The sequence below is a fragment of the Meles meles genome, chromosome 2 (genome assembly GCF_922984935.1).
Source record: "Meles meles chromosome 2, mMelMel3.1 paternal haplotype, whole genome shotgun sequence".
In the NCBI taxonomy this organism is placed as follows: domain Eukaryota; kingdom Metazoa; phylum Chordata; class Mammalia; order Carnivora; family Mustelidae; genus Meles; species Meles meles.
In genome coordinates, this window is record NC_060067.1 from 202,932,629 (window position 1) to 202,956,982 (window position 24,354).

A 24,354-nucleotide genomic window follows, 5' to 3' on the forward strand; every position below is an offset into this window, starting at 1 on the left:
GTTTTATGGTAATCTAGTCTATGTTCAAAATAATACATGCGAAATGTTTCCTAGTCTCACTTCTCCTTAACAAATAAGACATCTATTTCTATTTTTATTCTTTCCTTGTTTATTTATAAACTTTATTTCTTGTCACTTCTTCCTTTATAGTTGATAATACTGATCTTCATATTTTAAAAATCAGATGTTATTAAATATGATCATTGTTCAGTTAAGACAAGTGGACAATTATATGGAAATAGAGATTTCACTGAACTTAAGTCTAGAAGGGAAATGAAGGGAAAATATTCTGAAATATCAAAACATGAATCCCAGTTTCATTTTAATTAAGATTCTCCTAAACAGTAGAAGTCTACTAAATTAAGGCTAGGAAACTGGTAATTAGCCTGAAAATAATAGGTTAAATTTTAAATAGGAAATTTTTTTTAAGTTTTTATTTAAATTTCAGTTAGTTAACATAGAGTGTAATATAAGTTTTGGGTGTACAAAATAGGTAATTTTTAATACTACATTATTTGAGTCATGTTACCTTTTTTTAAAAAAAAAGTAATCTAAAATATGCTTTGAGGGAAAATTTGCCTTTGTTAGAGTAGAGGCAAATGGAAGACAGAAGTTAAAATATAGGTTAAATTAACTTTGAAATCATCAAGATTTTTCTATAAAAACATGTCTTGTAGGTGCAAAGATTGAATGTTTTCCTAACCTCACAGTATTAATCTCAGAGAAACAGAAACTATGGAAGCTGGTGACCATGAACAATTACAAGGACACTCCCATTTTTCAAGGATTGTAAGTGCAGTGTTTTGGATCATTAAGAATATTAATTCTAAAGCTCCAGAAGTAGGTATTTTATTAAAGTATCTTTAATTAAATTTGAATTAAATATAGCTTAATATATATATATATATACCCATGTATAAAACTAAGAAAGATGAAGAATTAGTATCCTGTCAAAATTTATTTGTTCTTTTTATCCTTGACTTTTGATAGATATTCTAATATAGCTTTGTTAAAGGGTAACTTTTAAGACAAATCTCAACTTCTTCAGAAGTAAATTTTTTTTTTAAGATTTTATTCATTTATTTGACAGAAAGAGACAGTGAGAGACAGAACACAAGCAGGGGGAGTGGGAAAGGGAGAATCAGGCTTCCCGTAGAGCAGGGAGCCTGACATGGGGCTACATCCTAGGACCCTGAGATCATGACACTGAGCCAAAGGCAGAGGTCTAACGACTGAGCCACCCCGGTGCCCCAGAAGTAAAATTTTTATATTGCTCCTAAACACTTTATAGTTTACAATACCTTAAAAAATTTTTTTCTTTATTTCTTTAAAGTAAGAGAGAGAGAACCCAAGTACAATGGGGATGGGTGGGGCAAAGGAAGAGGGAGTGAGAGGATCTTAAGCAGGCTCCATGCCCAGCACAGAGCCAGACTCCGGGGATTGATCTCATGACCCTGAGATCATGACCTGAGCCAAAAATCAAGAGTTACCGCTTAACTGACTGAGCCACCCAGGTGCCCCTTCCTTTTCTTTAAATGACTTTTTTGTCTTAGGTCAAGCAGTACTTCATTATTTGTCTCTAGTGTGTGGATGGGAGACTAAAAAGGTGAGTTAAATTTAATTTTGATAAATTTTAATGTAGACTTATTGCTTAGTTTTACTTTACATTATTTATTAGTACACTTAATAGCATGCTTTGTAATTATAAAATTATCTAACTTAGAGCTTTTCAAAATGATCAACTATGAAATGAGTCCATGCCATTCTCATTTTTTTTTTGGAGGGTGGGAGAATTGTTCTTGAACTACAGTGGCCATGCAGAGAAATGAAAATCTTCATAAATTTCAAAAAATTTCATGAAATTCACAAACCGAATACACTCAGGTAACCAGCACCTGGATCAAAGTATTTGCAAATGACACAGACAAAGGGCTGATATCCAAGATCTATAAAGAACCCCTCAAACTCAACACACAAAAAACAGAAAATCGTGTCAAAAAATGGGCGGAAGACATGAACAGACACTTCTTCAAAGAAGGCATACAAATGGCTAACAGACACATGAAAAAATGTTCATCATCAGTAGCCACCAGGGAGATTCAAATCAAAACCACACTGAGACACCACCTTACACCAGTTAGAATGGCCAAAATTAACAAGACAGTGTAGTGAAAAGAATGGCCATATGTACCCCAATATTCATAGCAGCAATGGCCACAATCGCAAAAGTGTGGAAGAACTAAGATGCCTTTCAAAGGATGAACGGATAAGGAAGATGTGGTTTATATACACCATGCAGTATTATGCTCCATCAGAAAGGATGAATACCCAACTTTTGTATCAACATAGACAGGACTGGAAGAGATTATACAGAGTGAAATAAGTCAAGCAGAGAGAGTCAATTATATGGTTTCACTTACTTGTGGAGCATAAGGAATAACACAGAGGGCATGGGGAGATGGAGAGGAGAAGGGAGTTGGGGGAAATCGGAGGGGGAGATGAACCATGAGAGACTGTGGACTCTCGAGAAACAATCTGAGGGTTTTGGAGGGGAGGGGTGTGGGGGGTTGGGTGAGCCTGGTGGTGGGTATTAAGGAGGGCACATGTTGCATGGAGCACTGGGTGTGGTGCATAAACAATGAATTTTGGAACACTGAAAAGAAATAAAAATAAATAAATAAAAATTAAAAAAAAAAAGAAAAACAGAAGCTCCTTCTCCCTTTTGTTCTATTTTATTTGCCACCTACTTTTCAAAAGAACCACTATCTTGAATTTTAATAGGATAGATTCATCTTAATCTTTTTGAAAACTGTATTTTGTTGAATCAGTCCTCAAAACAATCAAGATGTGCCTTAGAAACATCTTTCACTAGGTAATCCTCAATGAAAACCCTCTTCTGGCCAAAGCGGGGTCTCGTTATGACAAACAGTGTTAGCAAGGGGCAAGGGAAGTCCACTGTGTGCAACTCAGCCAATGTTGCTGAGTTTGATACGGGGTATCAAAGATACTACCCTAGGGCAGTGGTTCTCAACCTTCAGCATGCATGTGAATAATGCGGAGGGCTCATAAAAGCACAAATCGCTGGGCCACATCCCCAGAGTTTCTGATTCTGTAGGTTTGGGGTGGGACATGCTTGTCTAACACGTTCCCATGTAATGCTTATGTTAATCTGGGGGATCTCACTCTGAGAAGTATCTCTCAGATATACACCTGATATCAAACTGGCAGAGAAGCAAACAGATCTGGAAAAAGAGAAGCGTAATATTTAGCATTTCACCAATACTTAGAATACTCTGTTAAACTCAGTGATTTTTAGCATTTACCTCTCCAAGTTCAACCATCAGTTCACAGTATCTCTGAATTTGTCCTAATCTCAAATGTATGTCAGCAGCTTCCTTCAGCCTTTCCTCTTTAGTGGGGGCCCCAATGCCACCACCAAATTTAGACATCTTGACTGTTGTCAATTCTTGGGCTTCAGACTGGTTAAAAAGAAAATAAAATTTTCTAAATTTAATTATCAAGAGCCGGTGATAACAGATGATTATAAAAGCATTGCAGGGGCATGTATTTTAAAAACATGTAGCACTGGAAGTTAAATACTTTTAAAAATCAATGCTTTTTCTCTATAAAATATGATACCTCTCCTACTATAATATTTCGATGTGGGTGTGGGATAAAAAAGTGGATGTGTCTGGTGTGGGCAGGGAGAGGCTAAATCCCACTGTCCTTAAAACTCACCAGGTGTTGTGGTTATAAAAGAAATGCAGGGCCCAAAAGGTTGTGAGTGATAATGTAATCACTGGAAAAAAATACACAAAAATCTGTAATAAAAATTAAAAATGACAGGCTCACTCTAACTGGCTCCTGTACTGGCAAGAGGTAAGAGCTGTCGTCTTCCAGTGGAGTTGTGACTACAGAAAGTCCTCCTTTATGAAAATAACTGTTTCGTCTGACCTTCAAATCCCCCTCTCTGGCCCAGTTCTCATGCTCTAATGGTTAAGTTAACCATGATATTTCCTTGCAAATATAAGACCCATTTCCACTTTCTGGTCCCAGCACTGGTTTGTTGGTACTGGTTATCACTCCAGGCATAAAGTAACTGATAATTTTGTAATGAAATTCATTAAGAGCTCTAATATGGCCAGTTTTAATAAAACATATCCCAGAATACAGTCTATCGGGTCTCTGAGACTAAGGTCAGAGTGGTCCGTATGTCACGGTCATACAGTAATAGGGTAAAGCATTTCAAGGAGTTCCAAGAGACCTTTGAAGAAATTCATGAGATTCAACCTATAAACCATGGCTGCCTCAATCTGGTCTCAAATAATTCAGAGTCTCATGACTGATTTTTACAACATTTATCTCCTCAGTGTTCACTTACTTCAGTCTACTCACTCTAATTCTATACATTTTTCAAAATAATTTTTGAATTTCAACAATGAAAAGGCAAAACTAATTTCTGCTCGAGGACCTGATCCTTGCATACTTTACTTACCATTCGAAACTTAATCAGATGTTTCAAATGCATTATTCCTTTACAGTAGTTTTGAGGAAGCAGGCTATCGTCCTGTCCTCTGATCACAGCCACTAAATTCCACAAATTGTCACTGCCACCTGGAGGCTGAAAGGTTGATACAGAATAACCAAAGATAAAATAATGCATTCGAAACCCCACAGAATTTTGCATCTTTAAAAATACGAGGCAGGCATATATCTAAGTTGGAAAATTAACAAGATAGTAATATATCTCATTTATTGTTCCTGGTTTCCATTTGCTTTCTTACTCTGAACCAACCACGTTCAGAGGAACCACTGAGTTGGGATGGTAAGTGTAAATATGTGATAACGACAGTAGCAGTAATGACTCATTCTGACTAAGGGAAAATGTTCACGTTTCACTCCTATAATACTCACTGATAAACATTCTGAAAACCATCTTAGTTTTTTTGCTCGAGGATTACCAGTTAGTTTCTCTATTTCGTGTTTAATATCTCTTGACACTTTACCACACAGTAGAGGAGGACTGCCTTGCTCTATAGCATGATCTAAAGAACAGACAATTCAGTGAGAAAGGATTGCTTTTAAGATATTATTTAAAAATAAAATCTAATACATGCATATTTTCAATACCGGTGTTCCCGATAATTTCTTCCCAAGATCTGTCTGCCAGAATATTTATTAGTAAAGGAGTGATTAAAGGTGTTAATGACCAAAGTCTCACTGTAGAATCACGGGAGCAAGAAGCCATAGTGAAGGGGCGGCTGGGATGACATGTTAAACCTGATGGGAAAAAGAAACCCATTTTAACAAAAAGTAAACACTGAAAAATATTATTTACCTATGTGTACCTCAAAAAACTTCTACAGAATTGAAGTTATATAGAAGTGTTTTGAATCAGCATTTCTTTTTTGGCTGAGAATGATACAAGAATATATTATTTAGCATATTCTATAAGTATGAATACAAAATTGAATAATGATTAGCTAATGGTCCTGGATGAAAATGCTGAAATTCCATTTCAGTTGGTTCAGCAGCTAGCAATGGCGTCATGGTAATCTGTGAGGAAATGGCGGACGGACGGAAGTTCTAATTATGAGAAGAAAGAGAATTGGGACCTTCCAGTTTAGAACATCCAGAAACACGATTCTCTTCCACACTCAGCCCCTCTGCCTCAGCTGAAAGGCCATTGAGGTAAAGTATACAGACACAAGTGGCTAGAGTGGGGTGACTTTCTCTAAGGAACCATTTTGCCTTCTTAATTCACCACTTATGCCCATCAAGGTTTGGGGCTATAAATGACAATGACATGCAAAAGACAAGAACTCTGATTTCTATACCCAGCTTAATCGTATTTACAGACTTACTATTACATTAAAAAGCAAAACATTGTCCTAAATATCCAAGAGTAGAGATACAGGAAGATAGATACAGCTAGAAGAGATACAGCTAGATAAGTTACATCTACTTTATCACTGATTTCCTGTTTTACAACCTCCTTCTGGAGTGATGGTAAAGGAAGGAAAAAAATCCAAGCCATACGAGTGGGCATGTCTGTGCATGCCCACGGAAACACAAATAACTCCTCATGACATTTTGGATTATCTTCTGTGTATTCTGATATTCCAATAATAAGCAAGTACAGTTTTAATAAGAAAAATATTATTTTAAAATGAAACAGTGAAGGTTTCTTTAAAAACATTGTATTTCTCAGAAATTATAAACTTCATTAATAAAGCAAAATTTAAAAGTGCATGAAAACACTTTACCATATACATCGGCACCATGATCATAAACGGTATCCAAACAGGTTCCTTCTCGGGTGTCCCATACTTTTATAGTGTAGTCCCAGCTGCCAGATATGAGGAGATACGGAATCTCGGTATTCCACATTAATCCCCTCACAGGCGCAGTGTGGCCACTAAGAATGTTTATGCACGCATCTTGAGTATAATTCCAGATTCGAACAGAACTGAAAACAGAATATCATGTATTACAATACATGTTCTAATTTGTCGAAAGCATTGGCACATTCTTAGAGGAGCACAATTACTTCTCAGTAAATTTAAAAAGCATTTTAAGTTTCAAGGTATGTTATAATTCTTTTCTTTATAGCAGATGGAAATAAACAAATAAGTAGGCTATATTTTTTTCCCTACTTTAACTGGTCCTTTACTACTGATCTTACATCTACCATTTCACAGTTTACAGACCTAAAAAATTTTTCTTAAAGTAAAATATCCAGAACAGATAAAGCCAAAAAATATTACTAATAATATGGATACAATAATTTAACAACACTCACGTTATTTGCAAATCATGAAAATATAATCAATGAAAATATAACCATGTACATTGGGTATTATTTGAAAAATCAATGCATCTTTATGCTCTTATCAAATAGTAAATCATTCCTTCATGTTTTGGTCAATAAAATAAGTTGGCTAGTTGGTGTGGAATCACTAAAATCAAGTACAAAATTTAAATATAACTGGATTCATAATATTACTTGAATCTACCAACTGTACAAAATACAAATTGTACTGAAAAAAATCTGAACTCAAAAATCAATTTAAGACCTCCAAATTCCAACTTTGCTTGGATAATTCATAATAATTTTTAGTTACAGACTTACATCAACCTGACAATGCCAAAATATTAATACTTCAAAGATTATACTGCACTATAAAGGAGACACATTATATATGTATTTTTCATTTCTTTAAGGCATATTTATTTCTGCTTTCTATAAAGACTTCCTTCTTTTTCCCCTTATCCTGGTACCTGTGTCTAGGCATATCACAACCTAATTTTGTGCTAAATCCTTATGTTAGCACTGAATTGGTTTTGGTTGATACCAAGTTTTTATAAGTAAGCTAATGTTAAAGTGAGGTGAATCGAAATACTTTAATTTATCATAAGGGACACTCATTAGAACAGACGCTCTTGCTTTGTGATGTAATTTAGATTAGGAAAACATCAGGCTAACATTATATTTTGTACTCAAACATTAAAAACACAGACCTGTACCCCTGAGACAAATAATACATTATATATTAAAAAAAGAATAATAAAAAAATTTTAAAAACATAGAAAAAGCTTTATATATCCCATTGTATATAAGCATTATTTAAAGGTGCTAGATAGCATATTACCTATATAGTCATATAGGTATATCAATAACCAGAATTACAGAAGACTTCCAAGTTTCATTACCGTAATTAAGTAAAATAATCTTATTGCTATTTTTATCACAAATATTTCTTAGACAATGGTTGAAAATTATACTTTTTTAAAATGTAGCAGTAGCATTCAGACTCTGAGGTCTGTGTTAAGAGACAATCAATCTCTAAGTCAACTCATTCACTGGGACATGATAACCTTACTGTAAGCAACATCTCCAGTGATAACCCACAGAACTCTCACAATTTGCTTAGGAAATCTGGATGGATGCCAAAATTTTAAGATGAAAAGAGTTAATTATTCAATATTAAACTTGTTACTATACTATACACTATGATTTCTATCTGCATAAAGTAAGATTTTTCTTACCTAAATTTATCTCATATTCAAATAGGGACCAAACTGTACTATGCAAAATCTATCCTGTTTGAATATAAAATAGAGACAAAATTTCAGTAACTTTTTCACAAACCCAGGAAAAAAATGTTAAATCACTCTCATTTCTAAATAAATTCTCTTCATGCTAAAAATACATGATTATCTTCTTGCTTTCTATTCTTAATGAAAACAGAGTACAGCTGTTTTCCATATTAAGTATCAGGACACTACCTAAAATAAAGTCTTCTCTATATTTTACAGAGATTTGTTTGTTTCAGATCTTTTTTCGCTTTCTGAAATGATTCTTCTGAAATTTTTGTTTCTGTTAACTATGTTGCTAATAAGATAGAAATAAGCATCCATAATAAGCAAAACAAGTAAGGAAATAGAAATCATGAGCACGATAGCATAAGCATGGCAAAATTTAATTTATTATGGTTAAAGGCAATTAGGTAATTGTTAACTGCTTATACATCCTGGTTATATGCACATATTTAAAACATTTCAACCCATAAGATGGATCATATAAGTATATACATTTCTAGAAGATTATAAGCTTATGACTTTAAGGACTAAAAAATTAGAATCCAAAAATACATACCCATCATCAGAACCACTACAAAGAATTCCCTCGCTCAGAGGAGACCATTTAACATGGAACACTTTTGCAGTATGTCCACTAAATACTTTTAGTGGTTGATCAGAGCTGGTGGCCACATAATAGACACGAACATTTTTATCTTCACAGCCAGTGGCTATCATGTCTCTGAAACACCATCAATGGCACATTAAAACATGAAAAAATACTGATATTATTTGTTACCAATAACAGAAAGTCACAGTCCTGGTCTCCCAATTTTCTCTGGTGGCTGCACCAGCTTGAGATGCTTTAACTCTCCCAACTAGGGATTCTCTGTAAAGAAAATACGTGGATATGATCTTTCAATGATCTTTGTTTGTTATTCTCAAGAGAATGAGAGTAACTAAGCAACCATTTATATCTATTGACAACCTAGTGGTCATAGTCGGAACACTATTCCAAACGGACTCAGGAGGAGTAGGGCAGATTCATGGAAATTATGCCCAAATAGTCTCCCTGAGGAACATTAACAACCATATAAACAGCCCCCATGCTCTAAACGGAAGTTACACATTTATTACACAACTGTTATTATGATCTTCCACAAATTTCAAATTGTTGATTTTGGTCACGTGGGTTATTATACTTGCATTTATTTAAGCCCATATGTATAAATACACCAGTTTGCAAACTGGCGTGCCAATCTATAAATGTGTTTTACATCTGCCTAAGTCCCACTGATAAATGGTCCAGTCTCTACATATGGGAAAATATACTTTGCATAATACAAATATTTACATGTATACATGAGTATGTTTTTGTTTATGCCTATGGGCACATGAATATAATATCTTAAAAATTAAATAATAAACATTCAAGAAATGTACATATAGATATCCAAATTATAAATTCAGAGATATCTCATCAATACACTTTTATAAGTTCAAGGTATTTTTCACTTACCACCTAAGGGGCTATATAAAATATGGATACTAAAAAATATATATATATATGGATATTGCTATTAGAACATTTTTAAAAGGTTTTTAAGAATAAAATTGAGGGGCGCCTGGGTGGCTCAGTGGATTAAGGCGCTGCCTTCGGCCCAGGTCATGATCTCAGGGTCCTGGGATCGAGCCCCGCATCGGGCTCTCTGCTCCGCAGGGAGGCTGCTTCCTCCTCTCTCTCTGCCTGCCTCTCTGCCTGCCTCTCTGCCTACTTGTGATCTCTCTCTCTGTCAAATAAATAAATAAATACAATCTTTAAAAAAAAAAAAAGAATAAAATTGAAATTTATTAGGTATACTTGGTGGTAAGCATAAACGTTAACTAACAAAACATACTGCATTAATATCTAATTTTTATTTCAACTGGTCAAATGCTTATTAACAATATAAAACAGAAATAAAAATGTGGAACTGTTTTATTGATCAGACACAAGATAATTCTATCCATTTGTATATTGAAGAAATATTTTTTAAACATCTACTTTGCTCTAGGCACAGTGAGGTTAGCAGCACAGTGTTTTCTAAGAATATACTGCTAAAAATAGATAACACAGTTGCTAATGTCACTGTAGAGGGCGAGACAGCTAATTTCCAACTAAAATTTAATTATGTTTTTTATTAACATGTAATATATTATTTGCCCCAGGGGTACAGGTCTGTGCAACCTCTTTGACCTAAGCCACAGCAATTTCTTCCTACACACATTGCCAAAGGCAAGGGAAGCAAGGGCAAAAATGAACTATTGGGGGGCACCTGGGTGGCTCAGCAGATTAAAGCCTCTGCCTTTCGCTCAGGTCATGATCCCAGGGTCCTTGAATCGAGCCCCGCTTTGGGCTCTCTGCTCAGCAGGGAGCCTGTTTACCTCTCTCTCTCTCTGCCTGCCTCTCTGCATACTTGTGATCTCTGTCTGTCAAATAAATAAAAAATCTTAAAAAAAAAATGAACTATTGGGACTTCATCAAGATCAAAAGCTTTTGCAAAGCAAAGGAAACAGTCAACAAAACCAAAAGACAACTGACAGAATGGGAGAAGATATTTGCAAACGACATATCAGATAAAGGGCTAGTATCCAAAATCTATAAAGAACTTATGAAACTCAACACCCCCCCCCCAAAATAATCTAATCAAGAAATGGGCAGAAGACATGAACAGACATTTCTGCAAAGAAGACATCCAAATGGCCAACAGACATATGAAAAAGTGCTCAACATCACTAGGCATCAGGGAAATACAAATCAAAACCACAGTGAGATACCATCAGACACCAGTCAGAATGGCTAAAATTTTCAAGTCAGTTAACGACAGATGCTGGCAAGGATGCAGAGAAAAGGGAAACCCCTACACTGTTGGTGGGAATGCAAGCTGGTGCGGCCACTTTGGAAAACAGCATGGAGGTTCCTCAAAAAGTTGAAAATAGAGCTATCTTACGACCCAGGAATTGCACTACTGGGTATTTACCCTAAAGATACAAATGTAGTGATCCAAAGGGGCAAATGTACCCTAAAGTTTATAGCAGCAATGTCCGCAATAGCCAAACAATGGAAGGAGCCTCAATGTCCATCAACAGATGAATGGATAAAGAAGATGTGGTATATATACACAATGGAATACTGTGCAGCCATCAAAAGAAATGAAATTTTGCCATCAGCGACGATGTGGATGAACTAGAGGGCATTATCCTAAGTGAAATAAGTCAATCAGAGAAAGACATTTATCATATGATCTCTCTTATATAAGGAATTTGAGAGGCGGGGTGGGGGGTCCTGGGGCTAGGGAGGGGAAAAAATGAAACAAGATGGGATTGGGAGGGAGACAAACAATAAGAGACCCTTAATCTCACAAAACAAACTGAGGGTTGCTGGGGGGTGGGGGGATCAGGATAGGGTGGCTGGGTGGTGGACATTGGGGAGGGTATGTGCTATGGTGAGTGCTGTGAAATGTGTAACAAATCAACGAAAGTAGGAGCTCGTTCTTTGAAAGAAGTAATTATGGTTTTTTAAATTATATGTGTATATATATGTATATATTACTCATATGGATAGTTATGTGTCAAGTAATTCATAATTGTTTTTTATTCATCATGGTAAGTGTGCTCTTTAATATGCATCCCATAGTTCCTTCATCTCTTCACCCACTTCCCTTCTGGAAACCATCAGATTGTTTTCTACAGTTAGGAGTCTGTTTCTTGGTTTGCCTCTTTCTCTTTTTGTTTTCCTTTGCTCATTTGTTTTCTTTCTCATATTCCACATATGAGTGAAATCATATGGTTTTTGTCTTTCTCTGACTTATTTTGCTTAGCATTATACTGTTTAGCTCCATCCATGTTGTTGCAAATGGCAAGATTTCATTCTTTCTTATGGCTGAATAGTATTCCATTGTGTATTTCTACATATATATACCACATCTTCATTATCTATTCATTTTAACATTTGCTCTTCCAACCCACTGAGCACGGAATGTCATTCCATTTCTTTGCGTTCAGTTTCTTTCATCAGTGTTTTATCGTTTTCAGAGTACTGGCCTTTTACTCCTTGGTTAAGTTTATTCCTAGATGTTTTAATTGTTTTTGGTGCAATTATAACCAGGATTGCTTTCTTAATTTCACATTCCGATGCTTTATTATTTGTATAGAAATGCAACAGATTTCTGTACGTTGATTTTATATTCTGCAACTTTACTGAATTCATTTATCAGTTCTAGCAGTTTTTTGCTGGAGTCTTCAGGGTTTCCTAAACCATCTGCATATAGTGAAAGTTTTACTTCTTCCTTGCCAATATGGATGCCTTTTATTTCATTATGTTGTGTGACTGCTGTAGCTAGGAATTCCAGTAATATGTTAACTAAGAGTGGTGAGAGTGGACATTCTTGTCTTATTCCTGACCTTAGGGTGAGAGCTCTATGCTTTCTGAGTATGATGGTGACTGTGGGATTTTCAGATGAGGCCTTTATTATGTTGAGATATGTTCCCTGTAGGCCCACTTTGCAGAGAGTTATCATAAATGGATATTGTACTTTGTCAAAGGTTTTTCTGCATCAGTTGAAATGATCATAGGGTTTTTATCCTTCTTCTTATTGATGTGATGTATCACGCTGATTGTCTTGCAAATATTGGACCACATCTGCATCCTAGAAATAAATCCCACTTGATGGTGGTGTATGATTTTTTAAAATACACTGTTTGATTCAGATTGCTAATATTTTGTTAAGGACTTTTGTATCTATATTCATGAGAGATACTGGTGTGTAGTTCTCTCTCTCTCTCTCTCTCTGTTTTCTCCCCTGGTTGCTTTATCTGGTTTGGGTATCAGGGTGATACTGGCTTCACAGAATGATTTTGGAAGTTTTCCTTCCTCTTGTATTTTTTTGAATAGTTTCAGAACAATAGATATTAGCTCTTTTTTAAATGGTAGAATTTGCCTGTGAAGCTGTCTGGTCCTGAACTTTTGTTTCTAAGGTGCTTTTTGATTACTGCTTCAGTGTCATTGCTGGTGATTGGTCTGTTCAAATTTTCTATTTTTTCCTGCTTTAGTTTTGGTAGATCATATGTTTCTTGGAATTTACCCATTTCTTCTAAGTTGCCCAATTTGTTGGCATATAGATTTTCATGATATTCTGTTATGATTGTATTTCTGTGGTATTGGCTGTTATTTCTCCTCTTCCATTAGTTATTTTGTTTATTTGGTTTTGTTGTTTGTTTTTTACAATGAGTCCTGCTAGAGGTTTAGCAATTTTGTTGATCTTTTCAAAGAACCCAGTTCCTGGTTTCGTTGATCTGTTCTATTATGGTTTTTTTTTAATGTGGTTTTTTGTTTGTTTGTTTTAGTTTCTATTTTCTTCCTTCCTTCCTTCCTAGATTTTAGTTTTAATTAATCTCGATACCCAACATGGGGCTAGAACTCACAACCCTGAGATCAAGAGTTGCATGCTCCACTAACTAGCCAAGTAGGCACCCTTCTATGATTTATTTCTGCTCTAATCTTTATTAATTTTATTTGTCATAATTACTTTTATTAAGTGCTCCCAGGATATGACAGAAGAAATTTACCTAACATGGGGGTCCAGAAACACTTTTCTGTAGGAGTGGTTTGGTGCTGAGGGCTGGAATATAGGTGGATGTTACCTAAATACAATATAGAAGGGTTGTGTGCATGGGGTGGGGAACAGATTCCTAGATATAGGGAGACAGCATGAGGAAAGGCTTTAGTATGAAAATGAGCTGACTAGCTCAAGAAATTGAAAGCCAACATGGCTGAATGCAGAGAACAAGGGGGAGACAGGCTTGAAATGGCATGTATACAATCAGTGTAGGGTAAATGATAAATGGTGCACTGTGACCCAGCTGTCAAATACTTGGACTTGACATCAAGAAGGTAGGGCAGGGAGATAAGGAAGCGGAGACAAAGGATGTGAATTTTGGAATTGATTTAGAAGGCTTTTGAGGAAGTCCGAAAGTAAACAAGTAGAATTGGGTTGGGGAGCGGAAAGGAGTGGTTGGAAAAAGGGTATTTACGTGGATGGTATCACAGGACTTGATGGCCAACTGGAAATGGAAATGGACAGATGACAAAGCATAAGAGAAGAAGCCAAGGATTTTGGCTTCAGTAGCTTTGTTATGAACATAATCAGGCCACTTAGATGGGGAATCCTGGGGGAGGAGCTGGGCATGAGCTCACTTTGCATAAAACCTCTGACAGGTTTTATATGTTTATAAGGTTTATAAACTCTTCTATATTTACTGAAAGAAATACACAGATCCATCATTTTTTATGTGATTTAACTCAGAACACACGTATAACAAGGTTTTAATATTATAATATGTATATTTTCCACTTGCAATATGGAAAAACATAATTTCACATTATTTTCACAATATCTAAAGGAAGTTTGAATCTTTAAGTACACTTTATACAGAATAAAAAGAGGTTTGGAAGGGCAGTGACTTGAAGGATCAATTTGAGAGGGGATTTGACTTGGATTAATTTTGAAATCTGACTCGATTTTTACATGGTAAATACTAGGCTTGTAAGGAAGAATGACCTTTCCAAACTACGCACATAATTTCTACATTTCCGGAAAGCATCCAGTGTCAGGGCATTGCAGGGGGAGGGCGGTGCAAAGTTGCAGTGGAATAACACCACTGGCGAGACTCCTGAAAGCGTTTAGGGAAAGGGTCACATACCTTCCATGGTAGAAGCCACATACAGATTAAGACTAAATTTCCATTTTTTATTAGTTAGTCCTATGCTTCTTCCTAAACACCAGCTAACATAAACAGTTACAAGGCCAGACAACGAGAACATTACCCTAAAGAGAGTGATGAGCATTACCTGTGGGATTAACATTAAATTTCAGGTTTATTTAAAATCTCAAAAGTTATTATTTATCTTGGGAAAGAAAGAAATTCTTACTTGTTGTTCTGGCTCCAATCACAACCAAACACTGCAGCTGGATGTTTGTATTTGTGTAGCACTTTACCGTCAATTGTTCGAATAATACTGAAATTAAGTATAATAGATTAATAGAAAAAAACAACATTCCGAATACATTATTCACAAAAACAAAACCAGTGTTGTATAATTCAAAAGTAAGTTTTTTTAGGATAGAGACCTTGTCTTCAAAGCACAGGGAACATTTAAAAATACTGAGTAAGTGATATTACCAATTATGAGTGAGTATATTTATATCAGACAGCATTAATTATGGCAACCCACTTAAATTAATTTGAAGGTGACAAGTTTTGATTTAGAATATTTCTTATAGAATATTTTTATATTCTATTTCTTATAGAAATATTTTATTGAATTTTTTTAAAGATTTTATTTATTTATTTGACAGACAGAGATCACAAGTAGGCAGCGAGGCAGGTAGAGAGAGAGAGGAGGAAGCAGGCTCCCAGCTGAGCAGATAGCCCAATGTGGGGCTCGATCCCAGGACCCTGGGACCACGACCTGAGCCGAAGGCAGAGGCCTTAACCCACTGAGCCACCCAGGTGCCCCTATAGAATTTCTTATAGCATATATTTTTTAATATTTTATTAATTTGACAGAGAGAAATCACAACTAGGCAGAGAGGCAGGCAGAGAGAGAGGAGGAAGCAGGCTCCTCGCGGAGTAGAGAGCGCGATGTGGGGCTCGATCCCAGGACCCTGGGATCATGACCTGAGCCGAAGGCAGAGGCTTTAACCCACTGAGCCACCCAGGCGCCCCTATAGCATATTTTTAATTGAGAAAAAAACATAGTTTAACACATATATTTTGAAATAATGATATAACTAAGATATGCTTCAATTTTCAGCTTCAAAATTTAGCAGTTCAAAATTTATATTTCAAACAGCTCATTTATAATGCAAGTTGCATGTACTATTTTACCAAGTCCAAGACATGCAAGCTGTAACATTGTTGTGGCACGTTCTGAGTGATATAACTAGAAATTTGAAGGATCCCTTTTCCCCAAAAGGATACATTTTAGCTGCAAAAGTTAAAGAGGTTCTAAAACCCAACTGTATCATTGCCATAACAAAGGGCAATTGATTAAAAAAAAAGAAGAAGAAAAAGAAGCAGCAGCAGCAGCAGCAACAGGAACTATGTATAAATTAATGTATTAAAAGTCTTTAGAAAAGCTCCTCCAAATCATTAGGCCAATGAAAACTTCTGAGGCTACTGGGAAGTGGTTGCAAATGTTTAGTCATTGCCTATGGTTATTTATCAAACCAGTGATGTCCTGAAAGCCTGTGGTAAAGCTAACTGTGGATCACCTTATCAAAAAGCTCTAAGGCACATCTATTGTATTTTGCTATTTATCAATTAGCAAACAGTTCTTTTTAAGGCAAAAAAACCAGTAATATGCCTATTTTTGGAAAATTTCCCCTTCCTGGTGAAGATCTTTGGTTTCCATAACAACTGTCTTTTTCACTGAAATTAAAGAGAGGACGAGAAAATTGGGCTGGGGCCTGCCAAACCCAACAGGAGACCACCTCTCCTACATTGCCTGCTGCAGCGGGCGTCTCTACCACCTGTTGACAATGACAAAACCTACAGCCGCACAATAGCAACATCTGGATAAAAACATTTGTTCAGCTCAAAGGCGATCCTTCCCTTATATATATATTCCTTGGAAACCTACTTTCTCCTGGGATTTAGCAGAATTAAGAAAGCACTGGTTTCTGAAACAGAGGGTCAGAGACGTTAGGCATTTCCCATATGCATTACCTTATTCCTCCTTGCAAAGGCTTTTCATCCTTTTATAAATAATAGCGTCTACAAAAGGTGAACAAGTGTCTAGACCACTTGATATCTCTTGAATCACCCATGAAACTGAAATACCACCCCCTCAAAAACGTGATGAGGATTAATTAGACTCTTAGTGAAAAGTTCTTAAAGTCTCTTTGAGGCAATTCACAGTATTTTAGGTACCACTCAGCAAGTATTTTCATTTAGAAAGAAATGACTGGTTTATTTATTTGAAACATCACCGCACTCCTATTTGGTACCGATACAGAACACGGGTCTGTGTCCGTGTGGGCTTGTACACACACTGACGACAGTTGGTGGAGCTGTACAGACAGGATCTCGCGGACGACCCGGATGTATGTGCTAACAGGACACAACTGGTCTGAATGCCTGAATGTCCTGAAAGCCCACGGTAAAGCTAACTGTGGATCACCTTATCAAAAAACTCTGAGGCACATCTATTGTATTTTGGTGTTTATCAATTAGCAAATAGTTCTTTTCAAGGCAAAAAAAATCACTAATATGCCTATTTTTAGAAAATTTAGAATTTTCTAAATTTTAGAAAATTATTAAATTAAGAGAGAAAAAAGTCCTGAATTCAGGACTCGTCATATCACATGCATCTTTAATAAGCAGTATAACTTCATATGAAGTACTTACCAGAAGCCATCCCCACTGCAGGTGGCTATTCTTTTGGAATCTTTATGACTCCAGGCAACGCAGAATATTCCATTTTTTCCATGCTTCAAAAAATGCAAAATACCTATCAATAAAAAATAATTCACCCCTTTTTTTCTCTTATTTATTTACTTCTTCTAGTATTGCTCTTCTGTTAGGAACTTACTCTAGATGATGCTAACAGAGGTATTACTATCAACAGCAGAAAGCGGAACATATACTTTAAAAATGTAGGAAGCTATCACACTTAAAATACCGCAACTGTTACTACTGGTTGTTGTTCTAAATCTCAAAGGTTTCTGTTTTATAAAAACAAAGAAGGATTTGAGGTTCTTCCTTCACAAACCACTCTATATTGACCTGTTCCTCAGCATTCTTGGATTGGGGGAGGGGAAGGGATACAGTCACAACCAGTATGATGAGGATTTGTAAAACCACAAGGAATATACTACACATGGGAATGTCATTCATCGGCAGGGCATGGGAGAATAAATGTTGCCATCGATCCATTTCCAACTTTTCTTTAACTTTACATAGCAATTCAGTTGTGCCTGCTGCTAAGGAGAGACCAAAGTCTTTGAGTTTTAAGGCAATGTTACTGAAGTGGTCTCTAGTTTGCTGTTTCCTCCCTCTCTGCGGATCAAGGGGGTAGATGTACAAAAATGGGCATAAAATGGAGGCAGTCTGTATATTCATGGAACTGAAGGACTGGAGGCCTCACGTCAGCTTCGTTTATCCCAGGAAAAGTGTGACTTAGGCTTCTAAGACCCAGCATTTCCTTCTGTGAGACTCAGTTAATTACAGCCAGCATCGCCCCGTATTTATTATCCTAGATTTAGGATCCTAGATTTAATCCTAGATTTAAGCACCTTTTCTATCAGTCACGACTATGCTCCGGAATGCTGGGAAGACATGAAAGGAAGTGAGGGTCACCCCCGCCCCCCATGCTACGATGCCGGTCGCTGTTGTCAGGGTGGGGCTGTCGCAGTGCTGATGGGCAGACATCTGAGGTCACAAGAGGTCAAGATGCCATAAGAAGGGTTCAACAGAATGACCCCCAAGGATAACACCTTTGAATTTAGGTCAAAAGTTTCTTTCTCAGATTTATTTCTTCTTTTCTTTTTACATGACTATTACGGGATCAGTGTTGTCAGGGGCACTGCTGAACTGAAAGCACTGCGCTGTAGAGAAAGGGAGGATGGGAACTGTATGGGCCTTTGTCAAAGCTTCCTCTTTTGGGGGCAAAATTGCTTACTGGTGGTTGGTAAAGTTTCCCTAATACTCTGCATTTTCCACATTACTTTACTGTCCCCTAGAAGATCAAAGCTGTTTGATCCTCAGAGGAAGATCAGTTTTTTGTATAAATAGCTTTAAAGTCCTTTTCAAATAGATTATATCTTCAATAAACGCCAACAGTAATCATTCGAAATGAATGAAATGTCAAAAGAGAGATCCTTTATTTCCCTTGATTCATATCTAACATATTACAGTGAGATCCCATGCAGTTTCCAAGTATTAGTGGGACTCAGTAAAACACAGGATGACAAACTCCAGGCAGAAGTCAAGTACGATGTTTGCCACTACCAGCAGGAAGAGGGGAGGTCTTTGCGCATGTCCTGGAGGAACAGAATTTGGGAGGTGGAAGGAAGTTCACAAAAATGTATAATCCAACATTCCCATCTTATAGGTGAAGAATCAGGTTCAAGACATTAAAGGGTTTTCCTTACGTGAAAAGTGAATTGTAACAGAATTTAGTCTGTAATTTGGAACTTGTTTCGAGTTTACTCTTCTTACGACTATTGAAGATTTGCCCAGATAATTTTGTGGAGAATAAATCAGAATTCCTTTGAATGTCTAATGCAACTGTAGGTGAATTCTTTTATCTTAGACCCATCTATATGTTTCAGAATTCATTTCAACATGTGTATGTTCTCTTACTTTTTTCCAAGTGACAGAACATAATGTCACCTGGTGATTATTAAATTAAGAGAGAAAAGCATTTACAAAACATGAGGCAGTATAAGACATTATACTATTCGGCTACGAATAAATACACCTTACCTCATTAAATCGTTGCACCATTTTGCCCTTTCTAACATCCCAAATAAAGGCACCATTTCGGGAAGTTGCTCCAGCAATACAATTTAAGTCACCTTAGGAAACAATTTGTTAAGACATTATATGAAATGTCTGCCACCCATGTAATTCTTTCCAAAATGTTAATTTTTGAATAGGACTTGCAATTTACAATGTAGTTTTTCTAAGTTCTTAATGATGAAAATTATCAAATGTATGGAAAGAGAAAATAGTATAATGAATGTATTATCATACAACTTCAACAATTATCAAAATATGGTCAACTCTCGTTTTGTCTATAGTCTCTCTTGGCTTTCTTTGGAGCAAATCTCTGGTAGTCTATCATTTCACCAATAAATACTTCAGTACAAATGTCTAAAAGACTCGTTCATTAACATGACCAAACTATCACAATCACGAACACAAAAATTATCAATAATTCTTCAATACCATCACTTATCCAGTCAGTATTTACATTTTTCTTTACACTGCATCTAATGAGTTGTTTTTTTTTTTTCTTTTTGGTTAGGAAAGCATTTCTGTAAGCAGAACACATGAAAAAATCCAGGTTCTTTAAATCAAAAACCTAAACAATGCTCTTTGTTTTTAAGAAACAAAAAGATCCGGGAACATCAAACTGCTGCTAAGTTACCAGATGTTCTGATATGTGTTTTTTGCAAGGCAGTCAAAGGGGCTTTCTGCATTAAAACAAAGGAACAGTTGTCCTGCGCTACCTACAAGTAAGACATGGAGGAAATACTTTGGAATAAATGATTTAAAACCTTAAAAAATAAGTCCTTACCATTTTTCTAGTATTTTCATTCTGCTCTCCTTTTCTGGGTTCTCAAATTATTGAGAAGTTTCCATATTAATTTGCACTTTTTTTTCTCCTCCTGTGGTTGATACTCTAAAAGGACAGCAAGTTACGCAATCCTCTAAACCCTACTCGACTTCCATGCCTATGGACCTTCGTAAATCTTTTAAATTTTAACCATACTTAGCTAAAAGTAGTGATTCGTCAGTAATCACATTTCAAAAAATTAAAGAATTTTCATTTTCCAATTTTCATTTTCAAAGTCCTGCTCTCCGGAGAGTGAACTAATGCTTTAGGTAAGATCGGGTTCTGCGTTATGAATCAGAACAACAGTTTTGACAGTTGCGATTTCTATTTAAGTTTTAGGTGTGAGGCTGAGGTAACACTGAGGAGGAGGAACTGTTCAGCCAGGAGCTGCCACCGCGCCATATCTCTGTGCCGCAGGCCGGGCCCCCGTGCGCAGAAGCATACATACGGCACTGAGCGGGAGCCCAGGCCCAAGTCCGCCTGTGGAGACCTCGATTCCGCCATCATTCACGAGGCATGTAAGCTGGGGAAGTTATTCAGCCTCCCAGACCCTCTTAAATAAATGTTGGTAAGCACAAAACGTCAAATGGGGATGAATATGAAAAAGGCAGCAGGTAAGAGACCTAATTAGCTCTTTTTGTGCCTCACTTCTTAGTGAAGTACCTTTTTTTTTTTCCAATTGGCCTTGTATCCATGATGGCACTAAGTATATTCTGCTTACAGAAACAGCTACTGTCAGAGTAAGAGTTGGAAGTAAAACCTTCTTCTGGATCTTCTGCTCATTGGGGGGATGAAGGATAAATAAAACAGCACTAGCTTCTTAGCCTTTTTTGTATCATGGACTTTTCTGAAAATCTGATTCCTATGATATTCTTTGATAGACACAGGCACGTACACATATAGGCTAAAACTTTCATGCATAAAATCCAAGAGATTCCCAGCATCCCTAAAAACACCTAAAACCCTTGACAGCCCATAAATTCAAGACTAAAAATCGCTGTGCACGAGGAGATAATCTAAAAAATAAGCTATACCCTGGTTATAGGTGCATTTAAATTAATATGTTACCACTAGGACAAGTAAGAAAAGCATTCTATATACTTTATAAAGTGAAAAATTCATTTGGGTGTGCAAAATGAGGTAGGGAAATAATGTTTTGGAGAAAAACTGTCAGGTTTCAAGGACATCTTTTCTCTCCTTTATGTACGGGAAGGTATAAAGATAGCATTTTTCTGAGATCAAACAAAAGACCCTATTCTGGCACAGAAGTTCTTCAGTGTTACAATGGTGGGATTTATATCAAATTACATGATCAACATTGATCTGTGATTATATAGAATCATTCATATTTAAAAATGATGTTATCAGGGCACCTGGGTGGCTCAGTGGTTAAAGCCTCTGCCTTCGGCTCAGGCCATGATTCCAGGGTCCTGGGATTGAGCCCCACATCGGGCTCTCTGCTCCGCAGGGAGCCTGCTTCCTCCTCTCTCTCTGCCTGCCTCTCTGCCTACTTGTGATCTTTGTCTGTCAAATAAATAAATAAAATCTTTAAAAAAAATAGATGTTATCAGGGAAAGATATATATTATTTTTTTTAAAAATTTCATGTATTTGATTCATATGAAAATCTTACGGAAAACTTTTGTCACATAAAATCTGTTACACCTTGAAAAGCATGGCTATACAAATGCAGCTAAATTAGATGGTCAAGATCATCCTTATTGACTGTGGCTTTTGTATATGATTATGTCATATAGAGAGGTCCAGAAATCAAAGTGCCTGCATGAGGCAGTTTATTCAAAACCCCCACAAAAACTGAACCAACATATATATTGGTACGAATTTGTCCCTACAATTATTTGAAGCAAGGTGGCATTGAGAGAAGGATATAATTCAAATGAAAACAAAAGTTAGGACAGTCATTTAACTGCATTCTTGATTTTAATAAAACACTTCTTACCTGGGGCCCATGATAGGGAGTAAATAACCCCTTCATTACCCGGGGAGGTGTACACAGCTGTTAGTGTGTTTATGTCCCAGACTTTTATAGTGCCATCGAAAGAAGCTGTTGCTAGAAGATTGGGATCATCAGGTTTGAATTTGCAGTCAAAGATGGTTTCCACATGTCCCTAGGAATGTGGCAAAGAGAAGTCACAACTACTAAGGAAGATTTGTGTTATTAACAAACAAACAACAATGTATAATCAAGTTGACATATGTACTACAGTTTCCAAATATTTACACACAATATATATACACACACACACACACACACATATATATATACATATATACATACACACACACACACACATAATATATGTAAGTACAAAATTAGAATCACTGTTGTGGTTGAATGTTCTCTATGCTGTTATTTTACTCTTTTGTACAGACCTAGATTTTATTCAACCACAATGCCTCCCATCTGCAACTAAATACAAAGGTGTTAAAAAAACAAAAGAATGCAAAACATATCTTTTCTGATTATCATATACATGATACCGTCCTAGAAATTTATAAAACAATGAACTAGTGATAGTTACTATGTCATTCTGGAAGTGTGATAAAAGATTAAGATGAAATTAAAACTACAGGTCCTTAAATGCAAACCTTCTCTTTTTTATACCAATGACATACTCCAAAAGAACTTTATGATTTTGGCAGAAATAGAATCCAGCATAATCTTGATTTTTAATTAGTCTTTTTCAAAATTTTCTAACAATCTTATTCTTCAAAAATTATTAGGGAAAAAAATTACTATGTCCTCTGGCTGGCAGGCATTATTAAAGTGAAAACAAGCCACTGAAATAATTTATAATCAAGGAATATTTTAGTTTTTAATGAGAACTATCAAATAATACAGTTTTTTAAATAAAATATTTTAACATTAAGATACACAGTTAACAGAAATGCTACTGAACTTAGATTGCACGATTTCTCCTCTGCTAATACAAGTTTTTATAGATTTAAATGTATTCTCATCTTTTTCTCTCTTCCTTTTCATACATTTTTGGGAAAGTAAATGGTAATTTGAAGTACAACTCTTTGTTGACCACACTGGAAACAAGTTTACATAAAAAGTTGACATGGAAAGGGAATAATCTAGAGGATATCTGCAAAAGGAATATTTAAAAATAACTAAGCAACACATTGTTATAAGGTTTTTTTGGCCATATTTCAATTTTTTCACTCAAGGACAAAATTAAATTTGTCCTAAAGTGATACAATATTACTTTCTTTCCCTCAGTTTCTTTACAAGGGTGATTATAGCTCTAGATTCCTTTTCTAAGTTTTTCCCCAGAAAAACAACCAACATATAAAAGTTTTTTAAATGTCTAGATGAGTCTAGTGCAGACCTGTAGAAAATAAGAAGGCATTTTTATGCACTATAAAATAGGGAGATTTAAAGAAGTGGATTCTTGACAAATCGCAATTACAACACAATATACATTATTACATGCCTTCATTCATTCACAATTCATTCATTCAACAAAACTGAATAAAGTCTTGCTACGTGCTGGGCACTATTGAGGGGGTTTAAGCACACATAGAACCAAACCAGTAAAAAATGCGAGTCCTCAGCGAGGTTGTACTCTAATTTAATGGAGGCTTAAAGATCACAAGAACAAATGTTCACAGAATCCTAGAATCATTGTATTGATTTGATAACAGCAAAAATCTTAGAGGTCTTAGAAAATCTCAGAAAACACTGAATCAATCCAACCTTGTTCACTTCACAGATATGAACAATAAAGTTTGGTACGGATGGACTTGTCCGTCCTCCTGAAAGAATACTTATTTCTCGTTTTGCTTCCAAAATATAGTACTGCAATGTAATTTTCCAATACTCTATGAAGGATCAACGGGGCGTACACAAGAATGGGAACA

At 36.0% G+C, this 24,354-nt stretch overlaps 1 protein-coding gene across 11 annotated transcripts in view; it reads right to left on the reverse strand.

Moving 5' to 3' along the window:
* Positions 1-24,354, reverse strand: part of WDR17 (WD repeat domain 17) — a 108,243-nt gene that overhangs the window by 23,810 nt on the left and 60,079 nt on the right. For all 11 annotated transcript variants that reach the window (XR_006817466.1, XR_006817468.1, XR_006817464.1 and 8 more), the window contains 10 exons: positions 22,427-22,595; positions 19,612-19,703; positions 17,533-17,615; positions 15,053-15,139; positions 8,660-8,824; positions 6,267-6,469; positions 5,131-5,280; positions 4,915-5,045; positions 4,496-4,621; positions 3,324-3,479 (listed from right to left, as the gene is read on the reverse strand). Coding sequence is in view for 5 of the 11 variants with exons in the window: in XM_045998156.1 (XP_045854112.1) it covers positions 3,324-3,479; positions 4,496-4,621; positions 4,915-5,045; positions 5,131-5,280; positions 6,267-6,469; positions 8,660-8,824; positions 15,053-15,139; positions 17,533-17,615; positions 19,612-19,703; positions 22,427-22,595 (1,362 nt within the window). In the remaining 6 variants the exon portion in view is untranslated. The remainder of the gene's footprint in view (positions 1-3,323; positions 3,480-4,495; positions 4,622-4,914; positions 5,046-5,130; positions 5,281-6,266; positions 6,470-8,659; positions 8,825-15,052; positions 15,140-17,532; positions 17,616-19,611; positions 19,704-22,426; positions 22,596-24,354) is intronic.